Source organism: Blennius ocellaris (assembly GCF_963422515.1).
Source record: "Blennius ocellaris genome assembly, chromosome: 16".
Classification (NCBI taxonomy): Eukaryota; Metazoa; Chordata; class Actinopteri; order Blenniiformes; family Blenniidae; genus Blennius; species Blennius ocellaris.
In genome coordinates this window covers 17,146,686-17,166,005 of record NC_137665.1, presented here as the reverse complement: position 1 = coordinate 17,166,005, position 19,320 = coordinate 17,146,686, and the positions used below count along the sequence as shown (strand labels likewise).

Genomic DNA, 19,320 nt, shown 5'->3' with positions numbered 1-19,320 from the left:
CAAAATGCGTGCAAGATTTAAGTTATCCAAAACCTGGGGATCGCGCGTGTGTGTGTGTGTGTGTGTGTGTGTGTGTGTGTGTGTGTGTGTGTGTGTGTGTGTGTGTGTGTGTGTGTGTGTGTGTGTGTGTGTGTGTGTGTGTGTGTGTGTGTGTGTGTGTGTGTGTGACTCGGGATGAGCGCTCTCGTTTTTAAACGTCCCGGATGATGAACAGATGCTGCAGGAATTAGGAAAGAAACATGGACTCCTCCCAGCAGCGCCACTTTGGCCCGGTGAACCGGCGCACTGGCGCGCGCGCCGGGTCGCCCTCTCCGGGGCTCCTCGTGCTGCTGCTGGGGAACATTAAGGGACTTGGCACGGCCTCTCCTCTTCCTCTCCTCCGCCAGTCTGCCAGCCTCTCTCTCTCTCTCTCTCTCTCTCTCTCTCTCTCTCTCTCTCTCTCTCTCTCTCTCTCTCTCTCTCTCTCTCTCTCTCTCTCTCTCTCTCTCTGAGGTGAGAAGGGGGGGTCATGGATTATTTTGATAGATGCTGCTGGCTGGCTTCACTGTTGGATCAAATCCTCCAGAATTTTTTTTTCTTACTTTGCTGATGAGGCCAAAAAGACACATTAGGGGCCTCCTACAAAGTAAAAGTCCAACAAGACATGGGCCTTTTTCTTTTCTTTTCTTCTCTTTTCTTTCTTTTTTTTCTTCTTTTTATTTAGCTCACTCGTTAGAGGCGCAGCACCTGAGCAGGGTTTTGGGTTTGATTCCCAGCGGGGGGTCCCACACTGCACTCAGGAATCGCGGTGTTTGCCAGCTGGACGGTGTTGAATGTGATGTAAGAAAGTCGTTTTTACACTAAAGGAGTGCAGGAGTGAGATGAATGAGAGTGAGATGAAGAGAGAGATGAAAAAAAAACTGATGATGGATCAGAATTTGCGTTGATTGAAAAAGGTTTCACTCACTAAAATACATCACACCAAAATAAAATCACACAGCGCAAACTGAAAGTGGCAGACTTTGGATACATTCTGAGGAGGTTTAAAAGATAAATACGCATTCGGGGTTACACTTTCATTTTCGTTACATGCCATGCTACAGGCCCCATTATTATTTGTTTCAAAATCAGGCTGTATGAAAATGCGTTACATTTATAAAATAGGATGCTTCTATTTTTTTAACAATGGGAATGCAAATAATTCTCTTTTTTGGCCTTTTTTTAGTCACATTTTTCCAATTATTTTGAATAAAAATCTAAAAGCTGCCATGATAAACAGAAATTGGTGACAAGCAGGGTTTTAATAAAAAAATAAAATAATGAGTTGTGTATTCCAGAATGTTTTTTTTTTTACATTATATGCTTGTGCTTTATAGGGCCTGTTGAATCTGCAGCGGAGACAAATCTCATCTGGGAGCGGGGTGCCCCTGTAAGTGTGTGTGTGTGTGTGTGTGTGTGTGTGTGTGTGTGTGTGTGTGTGTGTGTGTGTGTGTGTGTGTGTGTGTGTGTGTGTGTGTGTGTGTGTGTGTGTTTTGGGGAACATATGGGTCCCGGGGCAGCGCTCCAAACCAGCCTGGGTGACACCGGCTGCCCCTTCGCACCGTGTATCTGTGCCTGTGCTCAGTCTGTGTGCACACCAGCGTTAACTATATTTATTTTTTCATCCCTTTGTGTCCAAACATTAAAAAAAAAAAAAAAAAAAAAACATTTGCGTTCCGTTGCGTTAATAGTGTGTTTGTGTGTGACGCACCTGACGCCAAAGTGTGTGTGTGTATTGTGATATCAATCCGCTTTCAAATGTATTGGGTGAATGATTCTTGGTTTGTTCGTTTTGATATGTGGTGAGGAAAATTATTCTTTAACCAAATTCCCAATTCAGATCCTCACAACCATATTTTTTAGGAAACGAATAATTTAATTTTTCTGTTGTTGTCAGCTTCTCTCTCTCTCTCTCTCTCTCTCTCTCTCTCTCTCTCTCTCTCTATCTGTGTGTGTCTACTGCCATGTCATTGATAATTAGAGGCATTTCTTTTTCACATGCAAACCTCAAAATTACAGCTATCTTCAGAACATATGAAGGGAATCGACAAAGTCTGAATTGCAGAAGGAATTGTGTGTCATGTCTCGTGATTTTACGCTCGAATGAATGAATTCGATGGATTTGGGTCCTGTTTTGGAATAAAAGCTCGATTAATAAGCAGCTTCCAATGCCTGTTGATATGAACTTATAGCTCACTATTATGATTAGTTTTTTGGATTTTTGTTTTTTTATAAATATTGATAAAACTCCGTATCCTTCCGCAGGTGCGTTCGCTCTCCGTGGTGCTGAAACTGTTTTCCCCACACAGCTGACCTTGAGTGCAACACGTGACTTGCTTCACCTTCATCTTTGAACTCTGCACTAGCGTCCCCGTCACATCTGCTGAGGTCGGTTCAAATCCTCTCATGCATTTCTAAACGCAGCTCTGCGAATCTGCGCCGTTTGGCACCATCGGATTTGACCAAACTCTCCCTCGTGCCCTATTTTCTAAAGGCCCCGGGGCTGTGAGGAGCTCGTGCAGGTCGTGGCACCATGCAGGCCCTGCTGCAGGACACAGTGAGTTGTGGACATTAGAGCTTCTCGTGCTGCGTGTTCAGCAGGTGTTTCAAGAAAAACCAAGGTGCGCAGTCTCATTGAAGGTCATTTTATTTTACCACACAGTTGGTTGAATACAAAGTTGAAAGACTGTAATTTCATGGAAAAGAAAACAATGCACAGGGTTCCCTTAATTTCCGCGGACTATTAACATTAATTACAAAAAAAGAAAAATAAACACGTGCAATAATAATAATAATAATAATAATAATAATAATAATAATAATAACAACAACAAACTGGATCCCTGTAAGACTGCAAATGAAAAAACTACTTACCAGTTATAATAAATAGAATTTGAAGAATAAATAAATGTAAATAAATAAAAGATAAATAAATGAGAAAATAAGTCAATACAAATTTGACTTGTGTGAAAAGTAACGGAACATTTTTCTTTTTTTTTTTTTCAAAGTTGAACATTATGGCCATCCATGTATGAGTGTGTGTGTGTGTGTGTGTGTGTGTGTGTGTGTGTGTGTGTGTGTGTGTGTGTGTGTGTGTGTGTGTGTGTGTGTGTGTGTGTGTGTGTGTGTGTGTGTGTGTGTGTGTGTTACAGTGTCTCTCGGGGCCCGCTGCCTCGCTTTGTATTGTCTCGTTGATTTTTGCATAGATGTGAAACGATTGATTTGCTGGAGAAACGATTTCTTCTACATAAAAATAAACAACAACAACAACAACAACAACAACAACCCAACAAGCACATTTGTCACTCGGTCCGGCATTTTCCTCTGCATTTCGTTCGACTTCGTTTTGTGCCAGGTGTTCGAAACGCATGTGATGCACTTTATTGATTAATTTCGCAGGATTCCAACGCTAATATGACAGAGCTGCTGCTGCCAGTGATGTGGTGATCAAATAAGTGAGTAAAACTTTGACTTCCAGCCATCAGAATGCAAACAACCACCAAATACAAACACAAATCACACGTTAAAAATATCATCACTGGTTTAGTTTTTAGGTTTTTCTTTTTTCTTTTTTTTTTTAAATCAAATGTCTTCACTTCTCTTGCGTGTAAACGAATCGTTAAAACGGGCTGGTCTCCACTTAATCCCTGACTACAGCCAAACAGTTTGAGATTCAACAAATTAAAAGGGGGAGGGGGGGGGGGGGGACCTCTGACAAATGTCAATGTGAGAGATTTTTTTTCAGAATGTCTACATCCTGAAAAAGTGTGCCGTGGATAGATTGTTGATTGCAAAGAGAGAGGCGCACTAATATGCGCTTAATTGTGAAAAAACGCGTTCAGCTCGTCGTACACGGGGGCCCGCTCGTGGTGTAAGTGCATGTCGTGGTAAGGCAGGACGTTTTCCGAGTGAATGCCGCTCCGGGAGCCCGAGGAGCCGAACACGAGGTTGTGCGCCCCGCTGGGTCTGGAGCCCGGCAGGCCGGAGTAATGCATAGAGTAGTGGTACCCCTTCTCGGTGTCGGGGGACGCGGAGCCTTGGTGCTTGAGGGAAAAGTTGCCGTTGATGCACAGTGGCGGACTGACGGGCCCCTCGTACTCGGGGCTGTTATACTCCGGGGATCCGCTCCCGCCGTACAGTGACTCATAGGCAGAGCAATAGCCGTGCGTCCGCAGCGGGTGCGAGTTCGAGCCCGGCGGGCAGTGCGGGCTGGACAGACGAGCGGACTGGTAGGGGTAGGAGTGCATGGAGAAGGAGCCGGATCCGTACCTGCCCCCCTCCTGGCACTGCTGCTCCGTGAGAAAGTTACGGGAGTTGAGCTGCAGACACCCCGCCACCAGGTTGGTCGTGGGCTGGGACAGTCCTTTGCACAGCGTCTGGACGTAAGCCACGAGGTCAGGCCTTTTCCCAGAGCGCAGGATCTCCGACAGCGCCCAGATGTAGTTTTTAGCCAGCCGCAGCGTCTCGATTTTGGACAGTTTTTGCGTTTTGGAGTAGCAAGGCACTACTTTACGCAGATTGTCGAGCGCAGAGTTCAGGTCGTGCATGCGTGTCCGCTCTCTGGCATTGGCCTTAACTCGCCGCACCTTGGAGCGCTCGACCCGAGCCTGGGTCATTTTGCGCTTTTTTGGACCCCTTTTTTTGGGCCTGTCCCCGTCAATGTCCTCCCCGTCCTCTTCCTCCTCGACCTCGTCGTCGTCGTCTTCCCCGGCATGCTCAGAGTGCGTCCGGCTGCTTCCCATGAGGTCAGAGGCGTCCATATCGTCCTGGGTGTCCGGGTCCTCATCTTTGACTTTGGATTCATCCTCGTCGCTGTCGTCGGCCCAGCCGGAGTATTTCTGTACGTCGGGAAGCAGCGAGGGGTCGCTGAAAAGCCTCGTCAACATTGTGGCTCTGGAGGGATAAAAGGTGGGACAAATATTAGGCCTCACACGCGCGCAAGACGCAGTGCGCACCTTTACGCGCGTCGCCAAAAAAAATGTAAATACAAATTCCAATTTATTTTTGTTTGTGGATTGTGGTAAATTTCCCAGAGCAAAACTGAAAGAAAAAAGAAAACGAAAAAAGAAAAGTGAAAGGCGTCAACACGCCCTCGAAGCTTCACTGCTCGAGCCAGACGGATTCCCATTTAATTCCCTGCTGTCACCCGTGTGCCCTGTCGCGTCCTCTCGCAGCGGGTCCCGGCGGCAGGGGCCACATTACAGGTCCCGTGGGGGCCCCCACTTTCGCTCCTCCCGACGCCCATATATACACGCTCCTGGCTGCATTCCAGCAGTATTCATCCACACACCCCGCGCAGCCCTCATCCATTTCACTGACAGACTGTGGCACCAGCTTATAGGCTCCCTGATTGTTAAGTTAAACCTTTTCGACGCCAAATAAATATAATATAATAAAGACATTTAAAAAAAAAAAAAAGGTGAGAAAGAACATATTGTACAACTAATATCGTCCTAAAAATACAACAATAAAAACGTCACCATTAATAATAATAATAATAATAATGATAATAATAACAACAATAATAATAATAATAATAATAATATAGAACGGATGCAATTTACAACAAATGTGCAAATAAAGTACATGTCTTACCACTTCTTCAGAAAATACAGTCCCATTAGAAAAAAAGAGGAATATTAAAAGACGAGGGGAGTCAATCGCTTCTCCTTAACATGTTTGCACTTCTCTGCTGTTATTATAGTGCAGCAGCAGAGAGACAAGCTGCCCATGTTGAGGTGGGCTGTGACGGTTGGCTAATTATCTCGGGGGGGTGTGCCAGGGGCAAAATCTAGTTTTGAAATCTCAGGCTCAGGAGGTTTGCACAATTAGAAGAGAAAAACACATCGACGCTTAATTAACAGAGCATGCAGCTTACACGAAATAGATTTCACACATAATTCAGTATGCACGAGTGCATGATTTCAGAGCACTTTGCTTTTTTAGTCTGGGGCTATAACACTTTACAGATGGAAATCACTTGTATCCTTTTAGCCCTCGTAAATATTAAAAAAAAAACAAAAAAACCCACATACAACTCGTCCAATCTTGCCCCCCCCCACCCCCCCACCCCCCCACCCCCTTCCTGTGCTTTTAAACTATGTTATTTCGAGATGGATCGGTGAAGATAAAACTGGACTAACAGAGATAAATCACGCCGCAGACAGCCTGACAGGCGATGGCGTTGTCCCACCCTTTCATTAGCTCCGAGACTGAACGTGCAAATCATCGCCAAAAATCGTCAATAAATCTCCCATTAAAGCTGGAGGACGTCCTTCGCTCAGGCAAATGAAAAATCCCCCTCCTAAGTCTGTTTTTCTTTTTCTTTTGCGCGCCTCCACTTTCAGTCTATTGTCTGTCGGATGCACGGTCCAGACGCAGGAATCTCCAAATCAAATTAGTGTCCGATGTGATCTATTTGCAGCCCCGCGCGCTGATGCTGTCAGTTCCCCCCCTCTCTCTGTAAATGATCCGGGAGGGATGAAATCAAGGGACCCGCTTGTCTTTTGACGTGTGTTAGTCATTTAATCGTATCTTTTAGAACCCAGATAGGTTTGGATGAAGTTGAAGGGCAATCAGCGGGGAAGAGATGCGCCATTTGGACAAGAGATCCAACAAAAGGACAAACATTAACAAGCCGCATTAATATATAAATGGCATTTTTTATTAGACTGAGTTTTAACTCGTACCAGAGGAACCTGGATATCGTGGATCAATGCGAACATACCAGGACAAAGTCTAAAGACGATTAGATATCCATGTGGATGCATGCCAATCGATCAGCCTTTTTTAAGTATTTTAAATGAGATCAAGTGTTCAACCCTCCACTGGAATGTGTGATATTACAACACATTAATCTATCGGTTAATTGGATTATTTTCTCCTCCATTTTGGGAGTGCATTTCTGGATTTTTATTCTTTTAAACATCCGCCTGGTTATTCCAACTTACCTCTGCTCCGGCTCTTCTCGGGGCAAAAGGCGCAAATAAATAATAATAATAATAAATTAGAAAAAAAAAAAAAAAAAGGTAAAAAAAAAAAAAAGAAAAAAGGCTCTGGAGTTTCAGACCATCTTCTGGGAGCTGCTTGAGTGAGCGAAGCGCCGCTCGGTATCAGTGTGTGGGTGCAGGACTCTGCTGCAGCTGATCACTGATGCTTCTTTCCCCCAATAACCGGAGCGTGAGTGCGAGCGCGCGTCTCGGCGTGTCTGTGCGTAAAAGCGCGAGTGCGAGCGTGTATGTGCATATGCGTGTGTGTGTGTGTGTGTGTGTGTGTGTGAGAGAGAGAGAGAGAGAGAGAGAGAGAGAGAGGGGGGATGCTCGTGTAGTAACCGTGAGCCACCGTGGACGGGGTTACATACCAGCTATGGGCTGCGATGCCCGCGCCCATATGGCTGGCACGTCACCGGCAAGAGCCATCACATGAGAGCCCGGTGATTGACATGCGCCCGCATTCGGAGAGATTTGCCCTCCCATGGGGGTGAGGGCGAGAGAGAGAGAGAGAGAGAGAGAGAGAGAGAGAGAGAGAGAGAGAGAGAGAGAGAGAGAGTGTGAGAGAGAGAGAGAAGGAGGAGGTTGGTGGAGGTGGTGGAGGAGGAGGAGGAAGAGGAGGAGGAGGGCCTCGCCATCTGTCACCGCGCTCGCGCTCACACAGCCAGAAAAAGAGAGGAAAACAGAAGAGAGATAGCGAGAGAGAGCGAGAGAGAGAGATAAAATGGTGGAACAGCAAAATTTATCATTGTTGACCTGTGCTGCTGCTTCAAGACAGCACTGTTTTCTTTTTCTTTTTTTTAATGGTTTTAGAAATCAAACCTGTGATATTTTTTTTCTCATCCACCTGCCAAACTCACGATTCAGTGTCTAATACTACTGAGAGAGGAGACCTCTCCACAGATAAGAGTCACCACATGACAGAGAAGATGCTATTAAAAGACCATAAACATGCAATCAGATGTGTCAAGGTCAGCGTACGATTTTCAGCAGTCGTACACTTCCAGAAGTTGATTATCACACAGCCATGGCAATATAACTTAATTTAAAAAAAAAAAATGGTTTCATGACCTCACCCAAACTAGCTTTGCTGCTGTGATTGTTTAATCAATTATCCTCTTCAAAGGATCATCCTCACATCCACAAGTTACCACAGTGGAGAGATAACGCTGTAATGCTGTATAAAGCCTATTATGAAATTACATTAATTACCAGCAAATGAAAGCTGGATAAACTGGGTCTGGATGCAGAGTTTACCCTCCACTCGGTCTCTGGTTCAGGAGCTGATCGTGGGTGGGGGGTGCATTATAAGTGCATTAAGGCCATGGAACAGAAGGCATATTGTTTATTTATTTACCTAATTGGATGAAATTATGCTTGGGTGTATTCGGAGGAACGGCAACCAAAACCAATTGTGATTTGTTCTGACTCTTGCGGCGCCCCAGCACCGGCTGCAGATGACCCACTTGCCAGAGCCGCAAATCGAATCCCATTAAAACGCGTGAGTTGACATAGACGTCTGCTGCACGAGCCTGTGTGTGTGTGTGTGTGTGTGTGTGTGTGTGTGTGTGTGTGTGTGTGTGTGTGTGTGTGTGTGTGTGTGTGTGTGTGTGTGTGTGTGTGTGTGTGTGTGTGTGTGTGTGTGTGTGTGTGTGTGTGTGTGTAGAGATCAAGATGTTTACTCGTCGCTCTGTCCGAATGTTTGCAGCCTGTTTGCTGCTGGTGCTTCCAGCACACGGTGTCGAGTGAGGGGCGCCTGCAGGGTCGAGCATCAGAGAGAGAGAGAGAGGGAGAGAAAGAGAGAGAGAGCGAGAGAGAGGAGGAGAAAGCCGGAGAGTGTGAGACCCAGGTGTGCAGGCCCACTAGGGATGTATGAAAAATGAGGAAGTGAAAAGGGAGGAGGGGGGTGGATGACAGGGAATTGATGCTGGTAGTCGCTGGCAGACATGCCCGAGATCCAGGAAGGGACCCATTGGCACGTCAACGGCAGAAAGGCGCAGCCACCAGGACGCGTGGTCTCCTCGGTGGTTGTGTGTGTGTATGTGTCCACCGCAGCTCGGATATCGCTCTATTTAGAAGGCATTAGTGGAGTTAATGTGGGAGAAATGAGCTCGGTGACCATCAGGTCCAATTTGGCACGAGGAGACCCGTCAGACTGAGGGACCGGGGACCTGGAGGCTGAGAAATAGCTGATAGAAGCTCATCATGTCCTTGGGCCCACGATCACCCCTGCATCTCCTCCACAGCCACAACATGGGGGGGGGGGTGCTTACGGAGGTTGCAGGGGTCATCCCGGGGGTCACCGACAGCGTGGCAGCTGTGGCTAGGGAGCTGTGATGCTGCACATTCACTAATGTGGCTCATCCCTTATGGGATGCAGGGATGATAACCTGGCACTGCCCCAAGCCACGGTGGCACGATTGTGTCAGCATGTGTGTGTGTGTGTGTGTGTGTGTGTGTGTGTGTGTGTGTGTGTGTGTGTGTGTGTGTGTGTGTGTGTGTGTGTGTGTGTGTGTGTGTGTGTGTGTGTGTGTTTGTCGTGATGGCCATCCAGCTTTAACGCCGGCCAAATCGGTGCCCTATCCCCTACACCTCAGCTGTGGTGGGTGAAAGAGCGAGTGAGTCCTGGTGCTTCTCAACAAGTCCCAAACAACCTTCAGGTCACCTTGCCAAAATAAAAGCTAAATGTCAACAGAGTGGCTTTATAGCCAGCGCCGGGCTCAAGGCGACTCCGATCAGGGAGACTTTGAAGTGATATTAAAACACCAGAGGAGAGCTTGTTTGGATTTGTGGTGTTTCACAGTGACTTTGAGTCCAGTTTGTATGTGGATTAGTCGTAAGTAAAGACCACTTGCCGCTTTTTCCCCCCGCTGAATAGTGCTAAAGTGGAGCCCTTTCTCTTTAAGACATCAAATTCTCCGTCACTCCTCTCTGTGGCCAAATGACACCCAATAGCCTTTCAAAGTCATCAAGCCACACCCCCACACACCTTCGCCCCTCCACCCTTCCTCCTCCGTCAGACATGTGAGGTGACGACCTGCACTTCACTCGTCTTTCTGGAAGGAGTGCAAAGTTCTGCCGCCTCAAAATGTGAAATACAGCATGCGCGCACACACACACACACACACACACACACACACACACACACACACACACACACACACCACACACACACACACAACACACACACACACACACGCACGCACACACACACACACACACACACACACACACACACACACACACACACACACACACACACACACACACAACACACACTCACACACACACACACACTCACACACGACCACCCCCACCCCCAGACTGTACCCGGACCCCATCTGCACTCTCCTCTCTCCAGCCCCCTAATTGCATATGCACAAATGCAAATGCCTATTAATTAATTACTTGACTAATTAGTGCAGTGGTATTTTAGGGCGATAAATCAAGTGGAGATGGGACGGAGGACGGAGGAGGCAGGAAGGAGGGCTGCAACAATGGACCCACACCGGAGGGAGCGCTCCTACTGTACGGGGCCCTCTGTGTGTGTGTGTGTGTGTGGGTGTGGGTGTATGCCTCAAAAGGGAAGTGCTACTTTAAAAACCACACACACAAACGGAGCGACAGTCAGAAGTGAGGTGAGGGTTTCCTGTCTGAAAGAGGAGGAGAGAAAGACACGGAGGTGGAGAAGTGACCTCTGCTCCACCAACTGTGCTGGCGCGCGGCCAAGCCGCCACGCTCGCCGCATCCACTCGTACAAAGGAGAAAGCAGCAGTGACATACTTGTAATGCATATTTATACTCGTATTGTAAACCTTGTACAATAGTTCAATAAGCCTAACAGTTGGCGTCGTTTACACAGCGATACTGATGTGATAATTGTGGCATCTGTGATTGGGAGGTGAATAATTCTGGCAGCCATGGTAAACTGTGTGTGTATGTGTGTGTGTGTGTGTGTGTGTGTGTGTGTGTGTGTGTGTGTGTGTGTGTGTGTGTGTGTGTGTGTGTGTGTGTGTGCCTGTAGGTGTGCCAGGCCCCCACCATAGGTACACACACAGAGATCTCCGGACTGAAATATTCATTCCTGTTTGCTGGCCCAGACAGTGTGGTCCTAATTGCAGCATCAGAAGCAGCTCCTCCTCTCCCTCTCTTGGCTGCAGTGGAGGCAAATCTCATCTGGGAGCGTGCTGCCTCTGTCAGAGTGTGTGTGTGTGTGTGTGTGTGTGTGTGTGTGCGTGTGTGTGTGTGTGTGTGTGTCACACGTCCGTCCTCCTCTGTGAGCTTCCTTCACCCTGTCACTCGTTCACAGACGGCACACAGGAGCTGGTGACCACGTCCCCCCACCTTCACCCGCTCCACCCAGCCTGTGATGGAGACTCTGGCGGGCCATTGATGTCTCCGTCAACACGTCTCCGTCTCCGTCGATCCATCCGTCCGTCCGCAGGGTGTGTGAGGGTTCTTCATCAGTTCCCGTGCCAACCGCGGCCCTCGCCCGGGCCCAGCTCAACCATCTTGTGGGATTTTTGGCTTTTAATTATAGTAAGAGAGGATTAATTATGGCAGTGGAAACAAGGGGCCATGCATTATTGATGCTATGAGTGAAGGGCTGGAGGGGGTAGAGGGTGCTAATTAAATCACTGCCCTACTGCCACGGCCTCCTCTGTTCCTGCCTCCACCACGTCTTCCACCTGCTACACCTCCAGCAACCCCGCCTCAACCGCCGCACCGCCCACCCACACCCTCGCCGTCACATCGGTCACGTCTCCGCGCGTCTCGTCGCCGACACGCCAACGGCACAGTTTAAAAACGACGCTCCGCTCGGCCGATCGCCCTGACATTTTCAGGAATGTGAGAACGCTTCTGTGTTTTGTTTTGTTTTTCTTTCGTTCCTTGTCAATTCATGCTGCCACAGCTCGTCAGGACTGATTTTTTTTCCTCTGCAGTGACACGTTTGAATTCACTTCCATCTAAAATGAGCACCTCGGTTTTGATTTCAACCCCCATTAGGGAAGTCCTGTCTTGTCAGCATGAGACAAGCTCTTTTTTTTCTGAGGAGGGAAATGTAAGAAAATGCTTCCCTCTACTGGACATTATTGACATGATCTCAATAGAAAGTGTGAATCCCACACGCATTTCCCTTTGCTGTTGTTGTTTCTCATCTGAAACTTCTGTCTTACGTTTCCATCCATCTCCAACAGGAGCCGATCCTTCACATTAAAAGCACAGAGAGAAAGAAAAGCAAATTGTCCTGACACTTTTGAACTTGAGTGAAACTATTAAATAAACAATAGCAATGTAAGTTACTGATTTTTTCCCCCTCTGGAAAATAAATAATTTAAGTAATGTGAGGCAATCATTTTTAGTTCATCCTCACAAGAAAAACCAAGCTTTTACATCTTATTTTTTCTCCTTTTTACTCCCCCAATTTTTTTTGCTTAAACATTTTCAAGGTGCTGGAGATGTTTTAATCTACACTGAATTGAATGCATCAAACATTTACTGCACATTTGTTTGCTGAACTTCCATAAATCTGTATCTCCTCTTTCAACTAAATTACCTCTTTCACACTGAAATGGTGTGGCTCCGGAGGACTTTAGAGTCCAGTGAAGTCATAGTCATGTTTAAAAAGAGATGTTTTCACCAAACTCTGAGCCTAATGCCAGGAACTCAGCAGTTTTCTGAAATATTCAGATTATCTGAAACCAACATCCACTTCGGTGTTTCTCAATACATTTGAAATATGATAGAGCTTTTCTCTGTTCTGGTGCAGAATATATGTGATGAAAATGTATGTATTCTATTCATAAATACCAATTTTAATGAAACCTCCCATACAGTGAAATGTCCGCAAAAGCGTTGTTAGTTGTTGCATTATGGGTATTTTTACAAACTCACCCTGATAGCATGGATTCAAGAGTAATTCTAGTTTGCTATATTTCATTCCAGGGTCACGGATGTCAGTGTTGTGTCGTGTTCACTGCTTTTAGCAAAGTCTACAAAAATAATTAAAAAAAAAATCTATGTTTTCTTTGACATTTTTACAATTTGCTTGCTGGTTTGGCCAGATTGGAGGCTGTTGTGGGCCGTTTGTGTTCGACACCCCCACCTTTCACCAAAGCCTGGGTTTGACACACTCAAGACTTTTCTACAGCAAAATGACCACTCAAATCCTGCTTTGACCATAAATAATTAATTTATGGTCAATGTGTTCAGACGGAATCTAGGAGAGAGCCGAAAGGCTGAGTTCTTGTTTTAATAAAACATACAAACAAAATGTTAATATTAAAAATGCGCTTTGAGAACAGTGTTTGAAGTTAACAATAATAAGTGAAAGGTATCAAATATATATTTATGACATCACAAGAAGAAAGTTGAGTGCTTTCTTCGTGGTTTAATGGAGAAATATACATTCAATCTTTCATATGCAGGCCGTGATTATCACAGTTCTTTCCTCAATATGGCTGAACAATTTCACGATTAACTTTCCATTAATTGTTTGGAGATGCTTGTGATTGCGTCAGCCTGGCTGTAGGTGGCGTAGCTGCACCCTGGATGAGCTCACGGTGACGTGGAAACTGGAAGTGGAGCTTTTTTCCCCCCAGATTCAGAGTGTCCTGCAAACACAACCTGCTCATTGTGTGAGGGGCTGTTATATAACTGAATGGAGGAAGATGTATGATGTGTTGACTGACGGCCAGTGTCCCTCTCTACCTCCCCCTACCACCCTCCCTCCACCCCACCAACCCCCTCCACCTCTGCTGAATTGCCACCTGCTATGTTTGTACAAAGCCTCTCTGTGATCCTGACTAATGGAATATTTCACCTTTTGCAGCGACGTTCTGTCCCTCAAATCCCCTGTGGAGGTATGAGCTTATTACTGAAGCCAGAGAGAATCACATTCAGCCAAATGGGGGGTTTGGATGACTAATAATTGGATATTTTTACCCAGCCAACATTGTTTGTCAGTTCATTTCAGAATGAACAGGCTATAAGGGTCTGAGACCTGCACGTGTTTTTAGCTCTCCTGCAGTGCAGCTTTCACAGAATCATGTGTAAATAAGCAATTCCTTGTTTGTCTGTATTTGTTTGTCATTTTTGAGTTGGCAAATGTGACAATTTATCAGATTAAATGAATGGATTAAGAGTTCGCCAGCTATATATGTGAGCTAATATGGCTCAATTTAATGGCTTCAAAAAAAGTTGACCTATCAAAGACTGTGTCAGGGATCGGAGGAGGCGTGTGGATGGACCCAAGCACAGACTCAAAGAATTCCATAAAAACCAGGTTTATTGCATGAGGAGCACGCAGAGGGAGAAGGCCATTGGTTAATTGGAAACATGAGGTGAAGCACACAGGAGAAGACACAGAGACCTGACAGACTGCGACAGTAAAATGGCAAAAAAAGCTAAATTAAAACTTCTTCTGCAAAATGTGAAAATATTGACAACCAGTAATGTAAAAGGGCAAAAATGAACGCTAAAATGTAAACACTGCTGCAGTAAAATAGCAACAAAAAAAGTTTAAATATCTTTAAATTCTGCAGTAAAACGTGGAAAAAAATGTTAAAATATGCTATTGTAAAGTGGCTTTTTACAAAAAAAACAAAACAAACAAAAATATGTAAAGCTGCTTCTGTAAAATGGCTTTAAAAATGCCTAAAACTGCTACTATAAAATGGACCAAAACAGCAGAAAAAAAATCTAATTACTAGTGTAAAATGACAAAAAATATCTAAAATATCTAAAACTGCAGGAATAAAATGCTTAAAAAAGCTAAAATATTTAAATCTACTAGTGTAAAATGATGAAAAGTAAAGCTAAAGGAAAAAAGTTAATATACCCAAAACTGCTTGTGTAAAATGACTAATAAAAGCTGAACCAACTAAAATGGCTGAAATGGTTAAAATAGCTGCCGTGAAAAGGGCTTAAATCAGTAAAAATGGCAAAAACCGGTCAAATGTCAAAAATGATCGAATGTTATTTGGTGGGAAAGTTGGAGAAGACTGCAGAGACCCCCCAGTGTGTCCGTGTGTGGGTCTGCATAACAGATCAGTTTCATGTGCAGAGGATAGAAAGGTGCTTTTTGTCACTGTCACATGGTGCAAGACGGCCTGGACAGGAGGAGGTGGAATTACACTCTGTCCCTCAGGCTGTCTTTGGAGCCCACTTGGAGGCTCTCCAGTGTGTGTGTGTGTGTGTGTGTGTGTGTGTGTGTGTGTGTGTGTGTGTGTGTGTGTGTGTGTGTGTGTGTGTGTGTGTGTGTGAGAGAGAGTAATTACCACACACACGCTGCTGCTGGACTTATTATCAGCTGTGCTCTATCTTCACAAGCCCCCCCCCCCCCCCCCTTTGCTTCTGCCAGGCCTCTGATTCCATGAAGTCTTGACTCTCTACATATAAATGTGTCTGGAAATGAAGCATCACCGGCAGAACAGGTGACAATTCATCTGAGTTAATCACAGCCGCAAACAAACAAACAAACAAAGCCATCCATCGCCATACCCCCCCCCCCCCCCCCCAGGAGGGGATCAGACCCACGAACACACCGCGGGTACACTTGTTACATAACCGAGTACAAATACCAGATCAAATATTAACAAATCAGGTCAATTGGCTCGGAATGAGGCCGACATAAATATCAAGATCAGCTGCAGTGCAAACAGAAAAATCAAGTGCCCCCCCCCCCATCACCCCCACCACCCCCCCCTTAATCCCTTTATGTGCAAATGAGCTCATCTCGTGAAGAACATCCATTTGGTTCCCAATTAGAGCAATTTGTCCTCGTTGTGAGTGTGTCTGAGTCATTTTGTTAATATGACAGCCGGGGAGAGGATTTCACAGTGCCTGGCTGCTCGCCGTGGATTTGAAAGCTTTACCTGACAGTTTCTCTCCTCGGTGACAAATAAACAGAAGGGAGGATGTTTTACTTTATTGCTCGTCGCCATGTTTTGTCAGTCTCTGTGTTTCGCAGCCTGACCGGGGACACAAGCAAACCCCGGGGAGTGACTTAGTGCAGGATTGGAACAGAATGTGTTGTCTGAATTTAAAAAAAAAAAAAAGAAAAAAAAAATCTGATTTACTGGCGCCCTAAATCTGATTTACTGGAGCTCTAATCCAGCACATATGAGACGGACGGGATGACCTTGTCGACCAGCGTTCAGTGGGACGTTACTTTCACCCAGTTTTAATTACAATCAATGATTTCTGCATCTACACTTCGCCCGTCGTCATCTTTTCACTGTTTTCTTTTTCCTTTTCATTTATATTTTTCACAGTGGCTTTTCCCGCTAAATCCTCTCATATTTTGCCAGAAAGCAGTGATTATTTTGGAAGATTAAATGCCTCTTATTACGTTGAAGTTTCAGATCAGAGCTGATAAACAGTTTGTGTCTCCAGCGGGAGATTTGCACTCGCCTGTTCAGTCTGTGGTCTGCTTCCCTTTATTTATCTGTACTTTCTGTCTTCGTCCTGCTCCAAACGCAGCTCAGCTGAAGTTATCCAAGTAACTGGGAAATACGCACAATTCTGTACATATTTTAAGAAAAACAAGCCAGTATTTTCTGATATTTGAAAACCTTGCATGTTCAGGTACTCCGGCTTCCTCTCACAGTCCTCAAATACACATTTAAAGTTAACAGATGACTCTAAAATGACCCGTACATGTGACTGTGTGAGTGATTGTGCATCTCTCTGTGTTTGTTCTGTGATGGACTGGTGACCCGTCCAGGGTTTATCCTGCCTCTGCTCCATATACACACTGCAGTTCTACACTTATGATTAGAAAAAGGAAAAAAAAAGCAACAAAATCAGTAATAGTTTCACCCTCCACCTCCTTCTGTTTTGACCATATTTATATTAAGTGTAAGCGGAGGAGGAAACGTGTGAACGAAAGGTCAAAGTGACAGCAGAAGTGTATTCACATTCTGATTTATTTTACGACATCTGTCACTTAATGTGCACATCATATGGTTCGGAGGGTGTGTGAACAACGTGTCAGGACCGAGGTATTACTGCAGGGAATGTGTGAATATTTCTTTTTTTTTTGGAAGAAATAAGTGAGACAGATTGAAAGTAGAGCATCGAGTGATTTGTATCTCAGCACAATGAAGCGGCGTGTGACGTCTGAAAGCAGGATATTACGTTTATTATATTACGATTTTATGTCTATTTAAGATTCTAAGTAAGTTTGTACATTATTGTTTTCATGAGGTTTAGTTCATGGAGGCTTCAAGTCATCCAATAGAACAGATAATTAGGAAAATATACAAAATCCTCGTGAGAAGAGATGAGAAAGCTCATTTGAGTTCCTCATACATCCTAATTATGTTTTACAAAACAACTGAAAGCCATCCTATTGACCCATTAATAATAACATAATAATATAACGATAGAAACGTTTTTTCCTTCATCAATTTTCTCTTCAGAGGAATGTGTTTAACAGCCTGATCGTCCCTCCAGACCAGGGGTCTGCAGCCTGTATGATCAAATTCAAAAGAGACTTTTTTGTGATTTTCCACCAAATTAAAAATCCACCAAACACGTTTGACCTTTCAAAATAAGGCAGACACAGCTTCTGAAGTTTTGTTTAGAGTTATAATGCACAAATGCGTATCTTGCGTTGCATTTATGAAGTTTCAGTTACAATTCGGGATGGTAAACATTTTCTTTTCAGCTGTTTGTTCTTGATTTTAACGTTTTTATACGTCTTTTTTTCAGCATTTTTAAGATAATTTTGACATTTTAGCAGTTTTAACCATTGTGGCTCCCTTTTCCACTTTTAAGCTTTTTTGTTGGAGACAGTCTTGTCATTCTAGATTTTGCAGGTGTGGGGGATAAACAAGAAAAGTGTGAGTTTACAACCACTGTTCTAACCTGCACAACTAATAAAATGACAACTCTATAGACTGTGACCTCAAACCAAAACACGTGTTCTCCGTATTTACGCTTTAAGACCAGACGCTATTAGTGACGACGCCCCTGAAGAGGCGCCGGCGCAGCTTTTTGTGTGTCACAATTGTGGAAGACGTTCTGAGGCCTGTGTGATTCTTAAGGGCTTTTCCACACCTGATTGTCCAGCCTCTTAAAACATCATTATCATTTCATCATAATTACTCAAAATAATCATGGAACACTGTCGCGAGCCAGCCTCTTACACAGAGGCCATTATGTGCTCCTTGTGGAAAAAAAAGAAAGAAAAAAAAAGTTAGAAATTGCACAACTCCTGCTAAATGCGCTACAAGTTGCACAACCGCCGTGCGACAAAAATAGCAACAGGCTGAGAAAGAGTTTAATTTCTGTTGAGACACGCTGCAGCGACGCACACAATCTGGGGTTTGTGTGCAGCTTTTTTTGTTTTCTGGTGCTGAATCGAGTTCAGATGTAGGATAAACACAGTTACACATTTTTGACACCTTCGATGGCATACATACGTGCTCCAACAGTATTGTACATGCCTCAGCCTTCTGAGATCTGCCTGCACATCTCTACTATACTCCTCCTCCTCCTCCTCCTCCTCCTCCTCCTCCCATTACAGATATGTCGCCCTTTTCCAGCTCACAAAGCTCAACTCTCTACCCGGAGGCCAAATCCACCGCCCGGCACCGTCCAAATCCCTCGGCCCCGCGAGTGAAATAACAGCGAGTTCACACTGAAACAGCCGTTCACTCTCCATCACTAAACAATCCTCTCACTTCTGCTCCCTCTGCCCTCATCTCGGTTTTTCACGTCAGGATCTGGCTGGCCCATTTTTCTTTAATTCCTTTGGTGTCTCAACACTGTCAGGGACCAAGAGGCTGACATCTTTTTTTTTTTTTTTTTTTTATTATTATTATTATTATTATTTTTTAATCTTTGCTCATCCCTTTCTGTGGTGTTTCCTGTTCTGTTTACAAAGTTTTCCCACAGATGCCTATAAGCTTGTCTCTGGTAATGACAGTCGGTGATGATGATGGCCGTCACGTCGCCATCGGGGGTTTTAGCCGTCCCCTCCTGCGTGCAGCTCGCTTCGCTCCGGTCTGGTTTATCCCTCCTTGCACTCCCTCCCTCTGTCAGCATAAATCTCTCATTCACAAATAGAGGCCAAAAGAGGCTCAGCTGATGGAATGAGATTATAATTTTTTTTTTTCTGATTACAAATCAACCTCAGCTTAGATAGGTAGAGAAACATAGCACCACCCCCCTCCCCTCCCCTGCTGCGCTGGGGCTCCTCCCCCTTTGCTGATGTCTCCGCCTTCCTGTGGCCACTGGCCACGCCCCCTCCACCCTCCACCCACCCAGTCCTGTCCCTCACAGCCAGATCCAGGGACAAGCCTCA

General features: G+C 45.1%; 1 protein-coding gene across 1 annotated transcript; it reads right to left on the bottom strand.

Annotated features, from left to right (window-relative positions):
* Positions 1-3,836: 3,836 nt before the first annotated feature.
* LOC308141347 (neurogenic differentiation factor 2-like) lies at positions 3,837-4,904 on the bottom strand (the record flags this gene model as incomplete). Its single annotated transcript, XM_080511459.1, has 1 exon — positions 3,837-4,904. One exon carries the CDS (start codon positions 4,902-4,904, stop codon positions 3,837-3,839), a length of 1,068 nt encoding a protein of 355 aa, XP_080367585.1.
* Positions 4,905-19,320: the final 14,416 nt, after the last annotated feature.